This window comes from Lagopus leucura, unplaced genomic scaffold (genome assembly GCF_019238085.1).
Source record: "Lagopus leucura isolate 7727_CA_CO unplaced genomic scaffold, USGS_WTPT01 Super-Scaffold_100001, whole genome shotgun sequence".
NCBI lineage: Eukaryota > Metazoa > Chordata > Aves > Galliformes > Phasianidae > Lagopus > Lagopus leucura.
Window position 1 is genome coordinate 43,561,532 of NW_024962262.1, and position 19,475 is coordinate 43,581,006.

At 42.9% G+C, this 19,475-nt stretch overlaps 1 protein-coding gene across 1 annotated transcript in view; it reads right to left on the reverse strand.

Moving 5' to 3' along the window:
- The window catches only part of SH3RF3 (SH3 domain containing ring finger 3), a gene marked incomplete at its 5' end in the record, with an annotated part of 235,066 nt that overhangs the window by 73,689 nt on the left and 141,902 nt on the right, over positions 1–19,475 (reverse strand). The window contains 2 exons of the mRNA XM_042866782.1: positions 7,190–7,285; positions 13,557–13,832. Coding sequence (XP_042722716.1) covers positions 7,190–7,285; positions 13,557–13,832 — 372 coding nt within the window. The remainder of the gene's footprint in view (positions 1–7,189; positions 7,286–13,556; positions 13,833–19,475) is intronic.

Consider the following 19,475-nt stretch of genomic DNA (forward strand, 5'->3'; position numbering starts at 1 on the left):
AGGAAAATCTTATAGGATATGCATGAATAATCACCTCATAAAGGATGCTAGAAACTAACAGAGTACCTAGAATAAATGACTTAAAGATTAAGAAAAACAGGAAAACAAAATGATTGCCTAGAGTCGTGTTAGTATACATTTTACACTGGATATTAAAACAAAGAGCAAAAAGTTGTTTATTGACATAACTAAAAGGGAAAAGAAGACAGTGAGCTGTTATGCTGAAACGGTGAGACAGATTATAAAACAATGCACACGACTCCCAAACTAGGGAAGTTCCTAGTCCAGCAGCAGTACAAGATGCAAATACACTGACCATTGTGAAGAAAATTCTTCACTGGCTTACAGAAGGATAGTGTATTACTGTTGTGCACAATAGATGGAGCCTGCTTAGGAAGAATGACTGCCCAATGTCATTCAGTAATAAAGTAAGTATGTACTTAGAGCATCAATCTGTACTAAGAACTGAGAGATCCCAGGTCTGTGGCCATAGCTTTCATTTTGGGCTTTCGAATCTCATCTGGAAAACACAAAAGTTTCTGTCAGCAGAACATCCAGAACAAGATGAGAAGGGTAGCACATAGTCTATACATTTCTTTACACTAGAGAGATTGGAAGTGGCAAAAGCAGTGAAAACAATTCACTGAGAAGATGGATATATTCCAGAAACATGCAACAGACACCCAAAGTTTCCCTTAACAAACAGCAGCACATTTGAATGTTTAATCTCCTTCTCCCTTCTGACTGCTAATGCTCTTAACTATGCTGACTGGCATCATAGTTATTTGAAGTTATTTAAATTATTTTACTTTGTATGTACGTGACAGCACTTTAAATCAGTAAGTTTTATCCACTGATTGACGTGGAAATAGCAGTAAGTGTATAGGTTCTTCCTGAGGTCTGTCTGGCAGCTTGTAACACAACTTCTGCACTTTTAAGTTAGAATGTGAAACACAGCAATTATATTTTATACACCATTCATGCAGAAATTTGATACCAGAAAATATCCTGCAATATTCAGCCATCTTCTATGCAAGGGGAAATCAAGTAGCACCAATTTTCTAGAAACCATAAAGGTGCAGGAATGAGAGTCTTAAAACAATGTAATAACAAAATCTGAAAATGCATATCAATAAGGCTTTTCAATAGAAATTAGCCAAATACCTCTTAGAGCTTACATTACTGCCAGCTTTACAAGGTTCTTGTTCTATTTTTAGCTGACAAGCAAAGGGAGAGAGAAAAGAAATCAATTCAGATGTTAATGGGTATAATTCTTAACTCATTAGTGTTACAACTACTTAGTATTGGGATGAATTTGCTCCTCTGAGATTCAGTAAGTCAGCTTTTCTAAAATCATCTATGGTTTCATTTTATCCACTTCTAAAAAGCCTCAATTTTTACTAAGTTAAATGACAACAGCACGGCTAAAAAGTCTGGCAGTCCTCAAAAACAGATAATGCAGATTTTTTTTGATAGATTCCACCTTATTGCGGAATGCTCCCTTGTTTAGAAGGATGTCATAAATGGGACTGTGAAAGGTACAGATTTGCTCCTAAGTGGAAACATATCTTTAAATGACTGGTCAGGCTTCAAGGCTGAATTCATTGTGGGAATCCCATAGGGGTCCATCTGTCCTGCAGCTGCAGGAGGAACAGAACAGGTTGAGGAGAGGGAAAACACAGACAAGAAGTATCTTGAGTGATATTTGGAACTCAATTGGGAATCTGTACATAGAGAAAATTTTTTTCCAAAATTTACCATCTGGACAGAACATCAGACTGTGGGCCACAGCACCAGAAAAACACTGAACAATCTCAAAGTGAAGAAAAGCTTAGGCTGGGCTGTGGGAAAGGCTTTGCTTTTTTTGAGACCAGCTCTCTGCATCTCTTCCTGGAACACGTGGTTTTCACATTAAGTTAATGCACACACACACAAGTGTGCTAACTCCTAGCCCTGTGCATTCATCTGGTGGCTAATTAAGGGCTGCCCTCAGCAAAACAAATAGTTATACAGCTAAGGAGAAATTCTGCTGGAAAGATGGGTCTCTGTGACACTACGCAATGCTCACAGGCTGGCAAATGTTTTTGGGTACCCCTGTATGGGGTAAGCTGTTTTAAGGTGGTTGATACATTCAGTGATACAGTACAAAGCTGTTATATGTGGTGATCTGCACTGCAAAGTTAATTCCGGAATGAAAAATCATTGTTTTAATTAAGAAATGCATTTGGCTTTTGATTATTTTTTTTTCTTTCCTTTTGGCTGCCCTCTTTCTAAACACAGACTCACAAGATTTCCCCCCCCCCCCCAAGATCTCAAGGGAGTCTTCTAAATCCACACTGCAGGGCATGGAGACCATCAGGTCTGCCAGTTCTCCTGCTCCTTCTCTCTTCAAGACCTCTTTTTTCCTTTTCTTCATTCTGACTGTTGAGAACGGGAGAAGATCCCCATTACTCTGCTTCGCTGCTCTTTAAAAAGACTTTTAAAACTCTTAATATGACTTAATCACAGCTTTCAGTGCCCCTGCTGCCATAAAACATTATTACAATGGGCTGGCACTTCATCAATTGTAATGTGCTGATATTACAGTCACAGCCACGCTCCTCATAATATCCCTGCTCCACCACAGACTTGAATGGCCTCTTGATCATGGGGAATGCCTCTCTGATCTGGGGCTGCAGGCTGGGTTTCTGGTCTAACAGCTTCTGCTTTCTGTAGTTTCTGGCCATCAAAGCAGCATTCGGACCTCCCAATACTCGACACACCATTGCTCTCAAATTTCATTCCTGCACACCTATATCTATTAGAACACACTATAATCTTCATTATTCTCAATTTTATACGAAGCAGCACTATACTTATAACTTCCAAGCAGAGATAATAGCAGTTATTAAGAATGAAAAAACTAGCTCAAAGACAGTAAAATAAAAGAAATACAGTTAGGGCTTTGAATTCCTTACAGGTCCTAAACACTTCACAGCAAGAATAGGACTGCAGACCATACAGATTATTAATAAGATGTTTACTTCCAGGCAAAAGGCACCTTGAGAATCAGTTCGTGTTGTGGATTTCTTTCTACTGATAAATTAAAACATAAATGATCAGCCCAAAACACTTCTACTGGAGATGAAGAAAGATAATAAATAATTAAAAAAAGGTGTCAACTTCCCTTGACAACATATTGTGTGTGACTCATTCTGTAACAGTCACCATTGTGAACTGTGAATAAATCTAACTCATACTATTGTAGCTTCTGTGGTTTGGGATAGAGATGACACTACAGAGCTGGGAAAAAGCCTCTCTGCAGGGAGCTCTCAGGCACAGCAGGCATACATGCACCATGCTGGACATTCAAGGAATAAAGCACAAAAAAAAAATGTCATGTTGCACTGTACATCTGGACAACCACACAACTCTGAGATAACAGGCTTTCTAGAACACTGCAGGGTATCTTCCTCCAGTATTCTCTGGCACTGCTTTGTGACACTACAGTCTTATTGCAGAAGTTGCCCCCACAGATAGAAATTCACAATCCTTGAGCCATCAGCTTGTTTTGTAGCACAGCTCTGGCTGCTGTAGTGAGAATCTTCTTTGGCCTGTGGGAGCAGCTGGAGACATTAGAGATGGACTCTGGGCTGGGATTTGCTCCATCCACAGCTTTGGGTGGCATGCAAAATCCTACATAGTTCAGCTGATCAGCTCACACAAGTGAAAGGCTACTGTGCGAGTTTAGCTTTGCTTATTCTGCACATTTTGCCAAGATTCTGAAAACCACTTAATGGACTTGGACAGGCTCAAGGAGTGTTTTTAGATGGAAGTACTACTTGTTTAATGGATTTATTTTATAAACATTGGCACTGAGACTTTTAAAAATTCATCGGGATTTGGCCTGCTGATTCCTCCTAATTTTTGATGTAAAGTAACACACGAATCTGGCAACAGTGAGATAACTATAAAACTCCAATAGCTGCATAAGCACATTTCATACTCAGAAAAAGGCCTCTATCCACTGGGATGCAGATGAAATAAGTGGCTAGTGTTCATGTCTGGAGGATCATTTCCCTCCGGCTTTACAAACCATGGCACACGTATTACATCCATGGCAAAGTGTCCCATTTGTTTTGCATTTGGGCCGGAAGAACCCCAGGCACCTGTACAGGCTGGGAGGAGTGGTCCTTGAGAGCAGCTCGGCAGAGAAGGACCTGGGGGTCCTGATGGACGAGAGACTGAACATGAGCCAGCAGTGCGCTCTGGCAGCTCGAAAGGCAAATGGGATCCTGGGCTCCATCAGGAGAGGGGTGGTCAGCAGGGACAGGGAGGTGATTGTCCCTCTCTACTCAGCTCTTGTGAGGCCCCATCTGGAGTACTGTGTCCAGGTGCGGAGCCCTCAGTACAAGAAAGACACAGAGATTTTGGAAAGGGTCCAGAGGAGGGCAACTAAGATGATCAGGGGGCTGGAGCACCTCCCCTATGAGGACAGGCTGAGGGAGTTGGGCTTGTTCAGCCTGGAGAAGAGAAGGCTGCGGGGTGACCTCATTGCAGCCTATCAATACCTGAAGGGAACCTACACCCAGGAGGGGAGTAAACTCTTCAAAAGGGCTGACAATAGCAGGACTAGGGGAAATGGATCCAAGTTGAAGGAGGGAAGATTTAGGTTGGATGTTAGGGGGAAGTTCTTTACTAGGAGAGTGGTTAGGCCCTGGAACGGGCTGCCCAGGGAGGTTGTGGATGCCCCGTCCTTGGACGTGTTTAAGGCCAGGTTGGACGGGGTCCTGGGCAACCTGATCTGAATGCGTATGTTTGGTGGTCCTGCTAGGCAGGGGGGTTGGAACTACATGATCCTTGGGGTCCCTTCCAACCCGGGTGATTCTGTGATTTGAAAACACCCTTCAGATCTTCTGATTTCAAATTTATGTGGACAAATTACACGTGTGCATTTTTTTTAATATATGTGTGCATGTCTGTATATGAACGCATACGCACATCCACATTTTTACGCACATCCTTCTCCCTGGGTGCCTGGATGTTGGTATTTCTTTAGAAACTTCCAATATTGATTTCCCAACTCTACACAATCATGCTTCTTCCTCCACAGTTGTCTGGGGCACACTTACTTAGTGCACTGCGAACTACAGTGAGACAACAGTGCACTTCTTCCCAACGGGCTGCTCAACTGAGGCTTTGAGCTCTCCACCCTACAGGAGCAGTAATTAAAGAGAACAGATACCTAGGGCTGGGAGAGGGATAGGGATACTGGATGGTGTGCAGGTAGTGCAAGCACTTGCAGCCTGCAGGTGAGACTAGAGCTGTGGAAAGGTGGCAGGCTGACAGAGATCCCTATTCACTCTTTCCATAGCAGAATTCAGGACAGTCACATTACAACCTTAGGGCTTGAAAGACAATAGGAAAAAAAAGATGAAACCTGGGAGAAATCCTAGTTGTCTGTTTTAATCAGAACAAACTGAAAAGGTCTTCACATGCTCAGAATAGAAGAAAACTAGTCATTAACTTATGGGCAGCAGCTGGTTTTCCAATGACGGCTCCTACACATTCTGGTTTTAATATCATTGTTCTTGTCAACTGTGGGAATGCAGTGTGTATTAATGATGGCTTATTCCAAATTGGTCATTGTTGGAGTTAATAATTAGGTACTCCGGCACTAATTATCTCTGTTTTGTCTCAAGCCATTAACTAAGAAATCTGGAGAAGTAATTTGGGATGCAGGCATCAGAGCTGCATTCAGTAGGGCTTGGGTGGGCTCTGTTGTGCCTGCATATGAAATCCTTCGCCCTGGAGAGAAGCAACAGCCTACACCAATGATGCTGGGTGGCTTTGAGATCATTGAGCATCCAGTGGGGAATGGCAGCACCTACCCATCAGCTCTTTGCACCTCGGGTTCATCCATGAGAGAAGAAAGCGCCTCAAGCACTTTTGGGGAGCTCTAACACAGCTACAATAAGGGAACCCTGAACTTCTTCCCTGAGGAGCCTCTAGCTGGATGGGCATGAGCAGGAGAGCACATGGCAGTGGGAAGAGGTGGCAGGATGGCTCTGCTCAGAGGATGTAAAGAAGTCTCACATGAAAATGACTTCCAGAAAGTTCTCAGGACAAAGAATTCTCTCTCCCAGAGACTTCAAATACAACTTAACTGTGGAAGACAAGCTTACGAACAGACACTACAGGGGTTCCCTAGGGCTCCATTTTAAGGCCAGTTCTCTTAGTGTTTTTATAACTGGTGTGGACATAGGACTTGGGAGCATACCAAGTAATTCTGCAGACAAGACTAGATTAGATTAGGAAGAACTGCTGACCCCTTTGAGAGTAGAGAGGCCTTGCAGAGTAATCTCGACAAACTGGAGGGCTAGGTAACCACCAACTGCGTAAGCAAGGGAAGAGAGGCTGAAGAGCAGCCCCATACAAAAGGATCTGGGGGTTCCGGCTGATAGCAATCTGACTGTGAGCCAGCAGTGTGCCCTGGCAGCCAAAGGCCAACTGTGCGCCCTGGGGTGCACCAGGCCCAGCACTGCCAACGAGGCTAGGGGAGCCCCTCGCCTTGGGTGCGTACAAGACATCCAGCTGTGGTCCCTTCCACATTGCCCACATGCACTGAAAAGATTACACCAGTGTATAATCAATGAATATAAAGATGTTATAGTTATGAAATAAACAAGAGAATTTAGCAAAGCAAATTATAATAACAAAAAGAGAATAGATAGAAGGCTTACCATGTCCTGGGCTCACTGCAAAACTCCAGAAGAGGGATCTCCAGAAAAGATCCTTTCCCCCTGGTAGTCAGCTCTTAAATGGGTCTATGAGAGGCAGAGCCAGGCTCCATCCCTTCCAGCAGCACAGGTGAATTGCTTTTACCTGTGCTGCTGTGGCTGACTCATTGCTCACCTCAGGTGATCAATCAGGGGTTCAGCCCGTGATTCAGCAGTTCCCATACAATCAGGAATGCCAAAACTTTAGCTGTTCCTGGGTTGCATTTTGCTGGCTGATTCAAATTGAACTTACCAAGATAAGAATGTATTCTCAATGCCTTAGGGCAAAACAACAAAACTTCCCTTTTCAGTTATTCTGGTATACTTTGTCCTCTCATTCAAGATTTTCCAAGGTTAGCCTGCCCTTGTCGGTGTGAAAATAAATGTGGGACATTCACAGAACCACACACTTCCATCTGTCATGAACTTACCTCAACATAGAGGATAGGGAAAATACCAATCTTGTCGCCCAGCATTCCTTCTGCCCAGTTGTCATCTACCCTCCTGATGACCGTCAAGATTTCATCCTAAAACCAGAGAGACACAGAATATGCCATCAGACTTTTCCACTATGCAGAGTAACCCACATGACAGCTTAGGGAGAGAGCATGTGAAGAAGGCCATAAGCCACACATACAGATGTTCCCTCAGTCCCGGGCCTGGCATCCAATGGCAGCTAGACTATACTGCCAATTCACTGAATGTAAGCTTTCCTTTAAAAGAAAACAACAAAAAAACCCAACAGAACAGGAGATGAAAGTGCAAAGCAGGTAAAACAGAAAAGATAACAATAAAAAGCAAGTTGCATTCAACTGGATCAGCTTCAGTTTAGATGCAAGTTAGTTTTGTAAAATCAATGACACTAATACCACAGTTAATCTAAGCCATCTTGCAAACAATCCCAGCTAAAAATGACCTTCTTTTGTCATTATAAAGCAGGAGATTAAGAAAACCATAGGTAAGATTTACAGTGTTACAAGCTTTTTCTGATAGATTAAAACCTAAAGCACACTAGTCATTACAAAAGCTCACATGACTAGAAACAAACTCTAAGTGTTTCTGTTTGAGCAGTTTAGTTCTCTGTTAGATCTGTGGTGTCCCAGCTGTGTGCTGGGTTTGCAACCCCGAGCCAGGCTCTGCCCCAGCACCTCTTGCAGCAACTGCTGCTGAAGGCAGCCCTGTATGCCTAGATCCCACTGAAGCTTTCCTGCAACCTCAGGAAAGAAGTGAGCTGAGAGAATCTGTGAAGCCAAGTTTGCCAATATGTCAGTCCTCTCATAGCATCTAAGCTTTCCCTGTTCTCATGCAGAAATCTGTAAGAAGATAACGTCTTCCTCCAGAAAGCTGAGATACACCTCCTTGTCATTCTCACTTTATTTTCTCCACTTTCAACACCTTAGGAAAACAAAAGCGTACATATACATATGGTATACAACTCTCCATGTAACAAGCCATCTATGTTAACTGTCCAGGTGAGAGGAGACATATTTTTTTGCAGTTAGATCTCAAATAGGAAAAACTAATTCCTAACCCAGGCTGTTCAGAATACAGATTTAAATTGACAGAGAATGACCAGAACAGTGATGGGCATATTGTGCTGTTCTGAACGTGTGCATTGTGAACATGTGCACATCCAAATAGTTTAAATGTTTCCTCTGAATTATTCATCTGAGCAATCCATTAGGGGAAAGCTAAGAGAAACAGCCACGCACTGAATCTTTCAGCTATTTATTACAGCTGGAAGGATGCAAAAAGAATTTGTGCATTTAATTTCCTGAAGAAAAGGATAGTGTTCCCTTCCAAAGCTGTGTCTGCACGGACCATTTTTGATCTGTGTAAAGAACTGACGATTATGTGTCTCTGCAAAGTTTCCACATGCTCTTACAAAAGACTGATTATCATGAATCTAGGTAAAGAGGGTAAATGTGGAAAATAGAAGACTTCATTGCTTCAAGAACCTGCTATATCTGTTCCTACTTCCTACATTTTTTACCTATTTTCTCCGAAGACTTTTTACAAAACACAATGTGTGATGAGCCTAGATTTTTGTTACATGCCTACATATACATTCATGTATCTTCTATGCTGCATATATGCACATGCACGCATAAGAAATTGAGAAAAAAAACTTTTGAACTGTAAAACCCCATAAACCCTTGACTAGATTTTATACTGTGGAGGAGCTGTGCAGTCTCCATCCCAGGGGCAGGCTGGACAGGCACATGGCAGGAGAGGTGGATCCTGTGCTGGTCCTGCTCAAGGATGGGGCAGAGAACAGGTGAGCCTTGAAGATCCCTTTCCAGCTTTACTTTCTACAGACTTATGAAATCTGGAAGCGTTTCTATTCTCTGATTTTAGTTCATCTCTGCCAAGTTTGGCTGTCAAATGCGGCCATACATGAGAAAATCAGATCGTTTCACATAATGAGACATGCTGACTTTCAAAATGTGCATCTTTGAGGGAGAGCAAAGTGCAAATCCTCGGGAATGCTTTCCATTACAGAATTCATTTTCAGAAGGGTGCTAAAAATCTCCAGGAATTACAGCGAAGCCTGAAACATCTCCTGACATTCTTTGTTAATAGAAAGCTTCTTTGAATTCAGAGCCCATCAACATCATTCTACACACTGGGCTGGCAAAAGCTTCGACATTAAAATATTTCATGTCTTAAATTAGTTGGATAGCTGTGATACCTATAAATTCTTCGAAAGATTCCCCAAAGTATCATGAATAGTAGAGAACCACAGATCTCTTGGCGTATCACTTAAACTTTCTGAATCTCACTATTTCACATACACTAAATTGATTTCCAGGCAGCATTAAGTGAATCCAACCTTGAAGTCTCGTTTCAAGAGCCAACGGTATCCATTGTAGGTTGACAAAGACACGGCGTGCTCTTTCCGTGCCTGTTGCTAAAGTCTCTAATTATTTGCCCCTCTATTACCTGCTGAATTCTCTCCTTATTCACCAGCACAGGGCAGCCTCGTTCCAGCCAGGTGTGTAGGACCTATGCTGCCAAGTTTATAACCATTATCAGAAAGTAAGTAGAAGATAAATCATGCAAAAAGCAATCCGATGGCAAAATGAACCCTTTTGCTGAGGAAACAGCACAAAATTGTGTCCAATAATAGTCATGACTCACAGCCTGATTTTTACTCTAATCATTAATGGCTGCTAACAAAGCAACATCAAGCAGATGCGCCTGCTATTCTGCAAAATGACAGCTCCATCTCCAGCTGCAGGGAGATCCTGCACTGGCACGATGGCAGCGAGCACCTCTGTTGACAGCTACAGCATGGCAATCTTTCTCAAAAGCAGAGACTACCAGTGCTGAGTGCTAAGGGCTTGGGATGCAGGCAGGTACCAGCACAGGATGTTATGGCTGCAGGATTGGCACAAAACTCGTTAAACATCAATGTGGGCTGGAAGAGAAAATGATGGGAAAGGAAGTAAAGGAAATGGATGACTGGAAATGTGATGAGCAACAAAGTATGGGAAACAGCTGATGCTTTGGGAGGTTTGAAACTTATCTGCCACTGGGACTCAAGCCCCAGAGGACCACCTGGACTCATGCATGCAAATGTAGTCAAACACCAGAACAGAACTGGGCTCAAGACAGACTCCATCTAACTGTGTAACTACACAGCCAGCCAGCCAGCCATGTGATTACTCCAGATGTGTATTGCTGCAGCTGAAATCAGAATCAGATATCAGAATCTTATATCAGAAATCCCAACCCAAGGAAGGATGGGTCATTTTTTTGTAGGACATAGCAAGAGCACGGGCTCATACAGCAGTATCAGCTAAGGAGACGTTAGCAAGCTGTGTTCAGTGAGCATATCTCAAAGTTGTGTAGCAAGATGCTCCATGCTGATAGCAACCACATTAGAGAGAATCAGGAGCTACTGGACTTTGACTGAGGGATGCAGACAGTCATTATAGAGAGCAATGTAATTCCTCAGTAGTTGATTTGGCTGATCCCTGCTAATCATTGAGGAAAATATATCTTAAGTTGTGTACCCAGGGTGATTTATTTTCTTGTGGTTCCTGCAAAGGCAGGACCCTCTGCCTTTACCTATGGCTAATTAGGGAGGAGGAGTTAGGGAAGTAGTGCATATGCGTATGAGTATGGCAGGTTTGTTTGCTGCCCTGGATGCTCAGGAGGCAGCTGGTCTGTCCCTCCCAATTTTACACCTGCACCAACACATAAAGAACTATTATCATTGATTTATCTTTGGCCTTTTCTCTGTAGAGTGTTCTGCAGATAGAAGATGGAAACAGGTAAATGGCAGAAGCCCTATGAGGATCAGTGTACAGCATACTTCACTTCCTTGCACTCCATCTCTGGAACAACAGATCATCTTAATGTTGAAAAAAAACTACTGAGAGTAAAGACCAAGTATCTTTCCTTTGTTTTCTTTTATTGCAACCAACATATATCCTAACTGCACGGTAACAAAGAAGATGGGGAAAAGCAAAGTCCAGCAAACAAGTAACAAAACATAATAACACCATCCCTATGTTTGTTTTGTCTTCTGGTAGTTCCCGTTAAGAAGAAATTTCTCCTTTATTAAATGTTTATAAATAAAATCCAATTATAAAAGTCTGGTAGCGTTAATTGATATTTGGGACACAAATAGGTTGTGCTAGTTTGTATGAATGGTGTGTTGATGCAACTGTTCTACTTGAGAAAAGAGAAAATAGCGTAGATGAAATTGAGATCCAGCATCCTCACACCCAAACTGGGACACTCAAATGATGACTGCTACTCTGAGTGAGTGCCAAATCACATCTGCAGCAACCACTTGCCCGTGACTGTGCAAAGGAACTGGCTGCATCAGCAGATGATCTAAAATCTGAGCTAAACAGGAACCTTCATCAGCGCAGGTGACAGCTAAAATTAGCATTGGGAAATGCGATGAAAACACGATGCTAAAGTCGCAAGATGAAAAATAGATTATTCACTGTCAGAGAGAACAATAGGCAAGACATAAAAACAGTTACAAGGTGACAGTGTGCATAGTGGAAGGAACTAAAGAAGAAAGCAGCAGAAGTGAAACCAAACCCTCTCTGGGGAAAACACAGACACCAGGGATAAAAGGATGCAGAAAGTAACAAGAGGGGTGAGAAAAGGAAAACTGAAAGATTGAGACTAGAGCTACACAGCAGAAAGAAATGCCTATGGGAATGGACAGCCAACAAAATGAGAACTATTAGTATGCAAAAGCAGTTACTGTAAAGGGAGGATACTAATAAATGGCACCACATATACCAAACACAAAAGTGCCCAAGACAGCACCCACTGGAAGAAAAGAGGCCGCACTGCCTGCCATATCAAATGTGTTGCTTCTATCAAGCAAGTGATGAATACCTTAGACAGACGAGGAGAATAAACCACTACTGTACCTCTACCTGGGCAGCGTGCCCACAAATCTGTCTCAGTATATTTGTACATATACAGTATCAATATATATAGTGCCTCAGAGGTAACTCCTGGCTTTGTTAGTGCACAGCTCCCACCAAGCAGCGCATTCACTCAAGAGTTTCACAGCTCCAGTGAGGCTGTGTTGTCACTGGGTCTGCAGTGTTTGCAATCAAACACTTTGCTCTCTGCAGAGCAAAAATGCTTACAAATCTTTTGTTAAATAAGTATGAGAAAGTATATGTTCTAGGAAATTGCATTCTGCTGAGAAATGTGGCACGACTGAAAAAGATGTTACATTTGGTGAGAAAATTATATGCTGCAAGTAATTCATTGGGCTATAATAAGTAGCCTCCAAAGAGGAGGTCAGTAAAATCCCTGTGAAGGATATTTTTACCATCTATTTCATATTCATTTTCAGCATAACTATTATTACTTTATGTGATACTGTAACAACCACAGACAGCTAAAATAAAATAGAAAATGACAATGAGCAGGTTCTCCGTGGCTTTCAGTGCCATAAATTAACCTTAGGGGATATGCTTTATTTTACTGTGGGTTTCTTGGTATCCATGAATCCCATCTGAGGTCAACACAAATTGCAAGAAAGGGGTGAGTGAAAGCAGGAGGGGAGGTAGGGGAGAATAGGGAAACGTGGTATTTTAAATCCAAAGGAAATGACAATATCTCAGTTTTCCCTAATTCCAAACGGGATTTATTAAACAGGTCTGTCTTTAACAAAAAGCAATGACTTTGTTTTAAATGCCTGCTTTCAACATGTTTTTGTTATTAAAATAGGAAACGTTGTGATACATGATGGCAGCGTGTTTCAGTTGCTAACTGGGACACAGTGCAATGAAACAAACATTTTAAAGCTCCATGGCATTTTTAAACAAAAAAAAAAACACGGAAACTTCCGATTCAGTAAGGAACAGTAATGGATATGTTTCCATTTCCTTTTTTTTTCTGAGATTTGGAAGTTCTTGCATATCATTTTGATGTAGATGAAATGTATGTTTTTTAGAAGGAAAAGCATCACCATGAAGTGCATATCCTCTTCTACTCGTTAGGTTGCACTGGCTTTATGCTAACTGTGCAGTACCTGCCATGTGTTATCCCAGTGGTCCATCCTTCAGACAAAAAGAGAGCAATTACTCAAGGATGCTACCTTTGGGCTTGGCTGGCACACTACAGGGGCAGCGACTGGGTTCTGCCTGATGAGGAGGAGATGTCAGGAGACATCGACGTCCTTCAGCACAGGATGAGGAGGCACCCCATTTAGAGAAGGAAATCCAGGCACAGTTGCAAGAGCCACTTTCCAAACAGGTGTTTTTGTGTTTGTTTGTTTGTTTTTAGGAGAAAACATTATTCCCCTACCTTGGTGAAGGTCAGGCAATCCTTGTCTTGATCTTTATCCTTTATTTCAAAGTCGTAAAGTGCTTTGCCCTGAGGTGGAGCTTGAGGGAGCGGCTTGATGCACTGGATGTAGCTGGCGGGGAAGAAGCCATGGTTGCCATTGAGCTCCCCATGATACCAGTTCTCATCCACCTTCCGCCGCAGTATGATGATGTCCCCTTTGTTAAACTTGAGGTCTCCAGGCTCTTTTCCCTCGTATGTGTAGAGAGCTTTGCCGTAGGGAAGCTGAGAAGCACTCTGGGAAAGCAAAATACACAACAGCATTAGTAAAACCCCAGCCAGAGCCAATTTCCTTTTTGAAGTCACCTGGAGCTAGATGCAAAGTAATCGTCCATGACCACATGACCCCAATAGCTGCAGCGACCTGCTACATGGCACAGGACCCTGAATCCTACACAGAAATGAGGATGTGAGCAGAGGTGGGATAGAGGAGGTAAGTGTGCAACACCATAGTCAGCAGTGTGGCCACAGAGAGGTTCAGCAGTACTCCTGGGGTCCAGCTGAAGCCCACAGCACCTTCTGTCCAATGGTACAGGCTGCTCTAACAGCAGTAATCTGTGATTAAATGAGTAGAACGTGGCACAGCTGAAGGTAAAGCATCAGACATTTTGACCTTTGGGACTGCTTTGGTTTCTGTGGTACAGCAAAATAAATGAAACAAAGCCAGCTTGAAGATTCACACAATCTTAGAAGTTGGCAAATTAATTTTTTTTTTTGTGGTGTTTGTTTGAGGAACTCCAAACATTTTTGAGTTTGAAGCTCTTAGTTTAGCTCTTCATTCTGAAGCCAAATACCCTTCTTTCTTTCAAATCCCCAAGTCTCATGCTGTTCACTGAGGGCTACTGTAAACAGTTATAATATTCTTTGTTGCTTATGAATTAATGCCCCTGGGGAAAACTGGAATAGACAGAATGCGTCAAATCTTTCTTTTAGAACTAAAAAGAGCTCTGAGGCTTTTGCTCTCATTAAAAGAAAGAAAGAAAGAGACTTTAAAAAAAAATCACAGTGCAAGAGCAAAAAAAGCCTAAAATGTGAATAAATCAGTGTGATAGAAAACAGAAACCTGTTCTGGTGGAAATTCCTTGATTGTGAAGAATTCACCCCAGGGGTTGATTTGGCCTGGTGCAAGACTCCCTCACTGTGGCTTCTTTAGTGGCAGTGCAGCTTGCCCAGCCTGTGCCTTGCCCCTTCCCTTCATGGCATGGTGCAGGGAGCAGCTGTGGGGACAGGCAGCTCTGCGATAGTCAGAGTGACCCATACTGGGGGAAAGATGCATTACTGTATTACCCTGTGACATTTCTCATTTTATTTAGCTTGATCCAAAAGCCAGGTTGCAAGACTCAGCCCAAATGCATAGCATCATGTACTGCAGGGAACATAAGAGGGGGTATGTAAACAAATCCAAGTCTCTCCTGTACCGAGGACACCCCATCTGGATGTATACTCCTGGTGAGGACTCACCAGTGCTGAGCAGAGGGGCATGTCACCTCCCTCCACCTGCTGATCACACTGTTTTTGATGCAGCCCAGGATACGGTTGACTTTCTGGACTGCAGGGACACTGCTGGCTATCTTCATACATGGGCATTAACCTGCTCTTCTTGCTAGAACAGGACTGAATAGATGTACAGATCTTGGTAAGCATGTGAATGTAAAAACTCCCGCTTGCATCACGTAGCAAAGGAGTCAGCGAAGCAGGCATTAGCTGTATAACCCTAACCCTGTGCTCTCTGCACAGGGATTTGATCTCTTTTGGATGGGTTGTCTCATTACCAGTTCATTGTTTCTCATTTTTTCCCCTCATTTTTCTTTGCAGCATAACCAATGCTGTGTATGAATGAAGGTACCCACTTGAAAACCAGTATATTGGAAGCACCTTCAAACATAACAAAAAGCGTAAGAACGCAGCAAATCAACAGCTAGCTAACAAAGCATACATAAAACACTCTGCCAAACTACTGGCAGCATCCCACTGATAGACTTTTTTTCCAATGCCAGGACAGTGACACCAAAATGACACCCTTGACACCAAAGCTTTGTTTCTCTTCCCGGTATTCTGAAGTTTAAGCACACAATACCACGTTAGGCAAAGCATGGATTGCATCACCTATCTTGAAAAATTATTAAGCTGGAAGAAAGATTATGCAGCTTGGAGGAAATCTAGAAATAAAAGATTTATTTCCTTAACTCACACTGGGAGAAGACAATTAATCAAGCATGGAGCACGACTTCTGCCAGGTGAGTACTGAACCATTGCTGATCCAGGCACAAACCTGGCAAGAGTGCTCTGGATCACCTGCCCAAGATGGGGCCTTCCTATTCCTGACATCTTTGTAGTGAATCAAGGTCAGGTCACTTTCTTTGCTTTTTAACCTTTTTGCTCCCAAGCCTCATTTTTGCCTTGTTAAAAATGAACGGTACCCAGAACCACAGAAAAAGAAATGGGGTTTATGTGGTCTCACCAGTCATCAGCTCAGTTCTTACATAACATGTGCTGGGCTTTTCCTGTTAATTAATTGAGCTGGCTAGAAAATGATAAAGGTGCTTCTTTATTCCTTAATCTGATGAAAATACTGACTTTTAAGCAAAGCAAACAAACTGTAACACAACAGCTTGGATCCGAAATCTGGCATTGTTTCATCTGGAAACACTAATGGGGCATTCCCAGGGAATTTGCAGTTCAGGTGCTTCGTGCTCCTGTTCTCTTTTTTAGGCCTTGTTACAGACCACATCATCTGGCTGGGGACTGTGCTGCTCACAGAACGTCTGCACAGAAGTACTGAAACTGCAATTACCAGTGGCAAGGTGCTTCCAAAATGAAACGTTCCCATTACCACCTAACAGCATTTCTCATTCTGAGCCACAGCTTTTCAATCAAAAAAAAAAAACCAACAACAAAAAAAAATGAGCCCTTCCTTTCCCCCTTATTGTTTAGTCAAAAAGATACCCTGTCTCTGAAAAACAGCTGTAATATAGACATTTCCCAGCCTTTCTCTAAGGCCATTTTGATTAAAACAACCCAGATAAAGCTTGTGTTTACTGCTGCCCAGGCAGAGGTAAAAAATAAAATAAAAAATGACTCCTCTAAAAATTTTCCAGTAAAGCTGCTTTTCCATCCCATAGCTCTAAGTGCCCATGCCAGTCAACCTTGGAGAGAAACTCAAGATCACAATTACAGGGAAAAAAAAAACAAACAAAAAAGGAAATCACAAAGTAAACCCTTGAAGTTTCTTCATTCAGACATTCTTCTGGCCAAAAGGTCCAGCCTTCAGTAGACTTCCAGTCAGTTAAATAACATATTGAATTCAGGTCTGTAAGAAGCAATCTTGGGGCAGTTTATTATTGCTTCTACTTTTGGTTCATCTGTATGTGCCCAGAAGAATGGATTCAGAACATTACTCTTCACATCTATGAGAAGTGAGCATTAAGAATATTTCAAAAGCAGAACTAAAATAATGGCTGCTGCTCTTCAGTAGCTGTAACATCACTCCCCATCAACACTCAGGTAATTCCTGGAAACCTTCATGGGATCGAACTTTGCTAAATCTTTGTGGAAGGTACTTCTGGCCGAACCACTCCGCTCTCACTCACTGAACACCCTTAATTCAGAGGTGAGGGCGCTGACCAGGACTCATGGGCAAATCCCCGAGCCCTACTGAGGAGTGAGTACTCCCCATTTTCTCTTCAAAACCTCAGCCTTGCGCCCTTCTCCTGTCTCCTCTCGACTCTATGTAGCAGCATTTTGGTCTGTCACTGTCATCATCAGCATGCCCAAAAGTTCCATGGTGCCAAACCTACTCCCCTCACCCAAGGAAGCATCTCCCCTGCAGTGTCCCCTACCCAGGGACCAGCCCAATGTCCCCTCCTGTTCCACTCTCCTGTCCCACCACCCCACCCCCAGCCACCATGGGATTTAGTTGGGCATTACATCGGCAGCTTCCAAATAAAACAGCCTCAGTCTCTGGCCACGCATTAAGAAACCAATTTACCCCTTGATTTATTGTTAGGCTAACTAGAATTCAGCTAGAATGTGTAAAAATTTCAATACTTCATGTGGGCGTGTACAGGAATGAAGAATGCAAGAAAGAAAGGAAGGAAGGAAGGAAAGAATGAAGTCACGTCAATGGCAACGGCCAGTTTCTGCTTTCCTGCCAGAAAATGCTGGTTGGCACAGTGCTGAATGCTGCCAAAGGTTTCTTTTCACTTGCAGAAATCAATAGTGACGTAAAAGCCTGAAGCGCTAATATGCTGAAAAGCCCCTCGCAGAAGACTTAATGATATGTTGGCAACTCAATCATTCTGCATTTGTGTTTCAGCAACGTCAAATGGCAGCAGTTAAGCAGAAACCTGCTGGCAAATTGACAAACAACAGCCATGAAGCAATTAAGTGGCAGCACTGGAGAATTTTTCATTACATATCCTGAAGAACAAAAGGAGGGGGAAGAAAATCCACAAACATGCTTATTTCCAGTAAAATGTTCCAGTAGAAAGCTCTGTAGAGAGTAAGCTGCACAGGTAGAACAGGTGCTGAGTTTCCGAAAGTTATGGAAAAGAGGTTTTCTCAATAGGCTCAGAAGCAATGTGAGCTTCAAGCCCATCAGCTTCTGCACCCAGCACCTGATAAAGGCGGCCACACTAGGAAAAGTGACACTTTGCGTTTTGTAGGTACTTCTGCTGTCCTTGCTTTTCCTATTTCACACCCTTTAGGAAGCGAAAATAAAAGGTTCACTGTATGCAACCAGTTTTTCTTGAGATAGCAAACGGAGTCTGGATGTGTGAGGTGAGTATGCATGTAGTTTCTGGGTCCATGTGCAATGAGGGAAGGTGGACACTGAAGAAAGCATCCAGACACCATGTGCAAAATCACCAGAGAGGCTGACAAGATTCACCAGCTCACAAACACACATGAGAAAAGTCCAAGACTAACTCTTGGTACCAGTTCATTGCATTATGTAAGAATTCAAATGTAAAATACAAAAGGGAAAGGCCTCCAGTTACCAAATCCAGACAGAAATGCTACAACCCCACACTGCCACTCTCTCTCAACCCCCATACAGATCAAGTACACATTCACGTTCATTCCCCAAATTCAAAAAACCTCCTGAGGCTGCAGCCGTGGCTCCTCTCTGCAGCAGCAGAACGGCAGACAGACTGTTTATCAGTTGTGTGAAACCCATGCTGATGCTCCAGGGTAGCTTTCCTTGCCTACCCTTGTGTGGCTTGAGCAATGCAAGGAGGAAAATCCCAGCCCCTCTGCTGCAAGGGTACCCACCAGAGGCAGGTGTGATGCTTCCAGCACACTGCGTTGCATCCTTATCCTATGCCCTGTTTCAAGGGGACAGAAGAATCACGCATACACAAAAGCTTTTCTGTGCTCAAGTGCTTCTTCCCTCCGCTCTGTGGCTCTGTTCACAGCCAAAGCTACGCTAAAGCAGGAATGAAACCAAACAGATCCATAACATGCTGCTGTAGCAGCCAAGGAACACCACTACTAAGGACAGATAAATTGTTTTAGGCTGTACTTAAGTCATTTGAGCAAAATACAAAGAAGAAAAGACACCGAAAGGAAAAAGTCATGGAAAGTATGCATATTTGTAACTTAACTGTAATTAAACATGAACCACTAGCAGAAAGCATAAATAATAATTAAAACACATTGTGTTAATTTTTTGCCTCATTTGCTCTGACGCATCACACAAATCTCAGTCTACGCAGAGATCTGGTGGTGATCCATGGGGTTTGTGTTTCTGCCTTCCGACCTGCAGGAAGCTGCCCGTGGGTAGGCTGGGCGACCCTGCAGCAGATGGTCATCTGCCACACACAGCAGCTTCTCACAAATCACATCAGTTGTGGTGGAGAGGACATGGACCGCGTGGTGGAA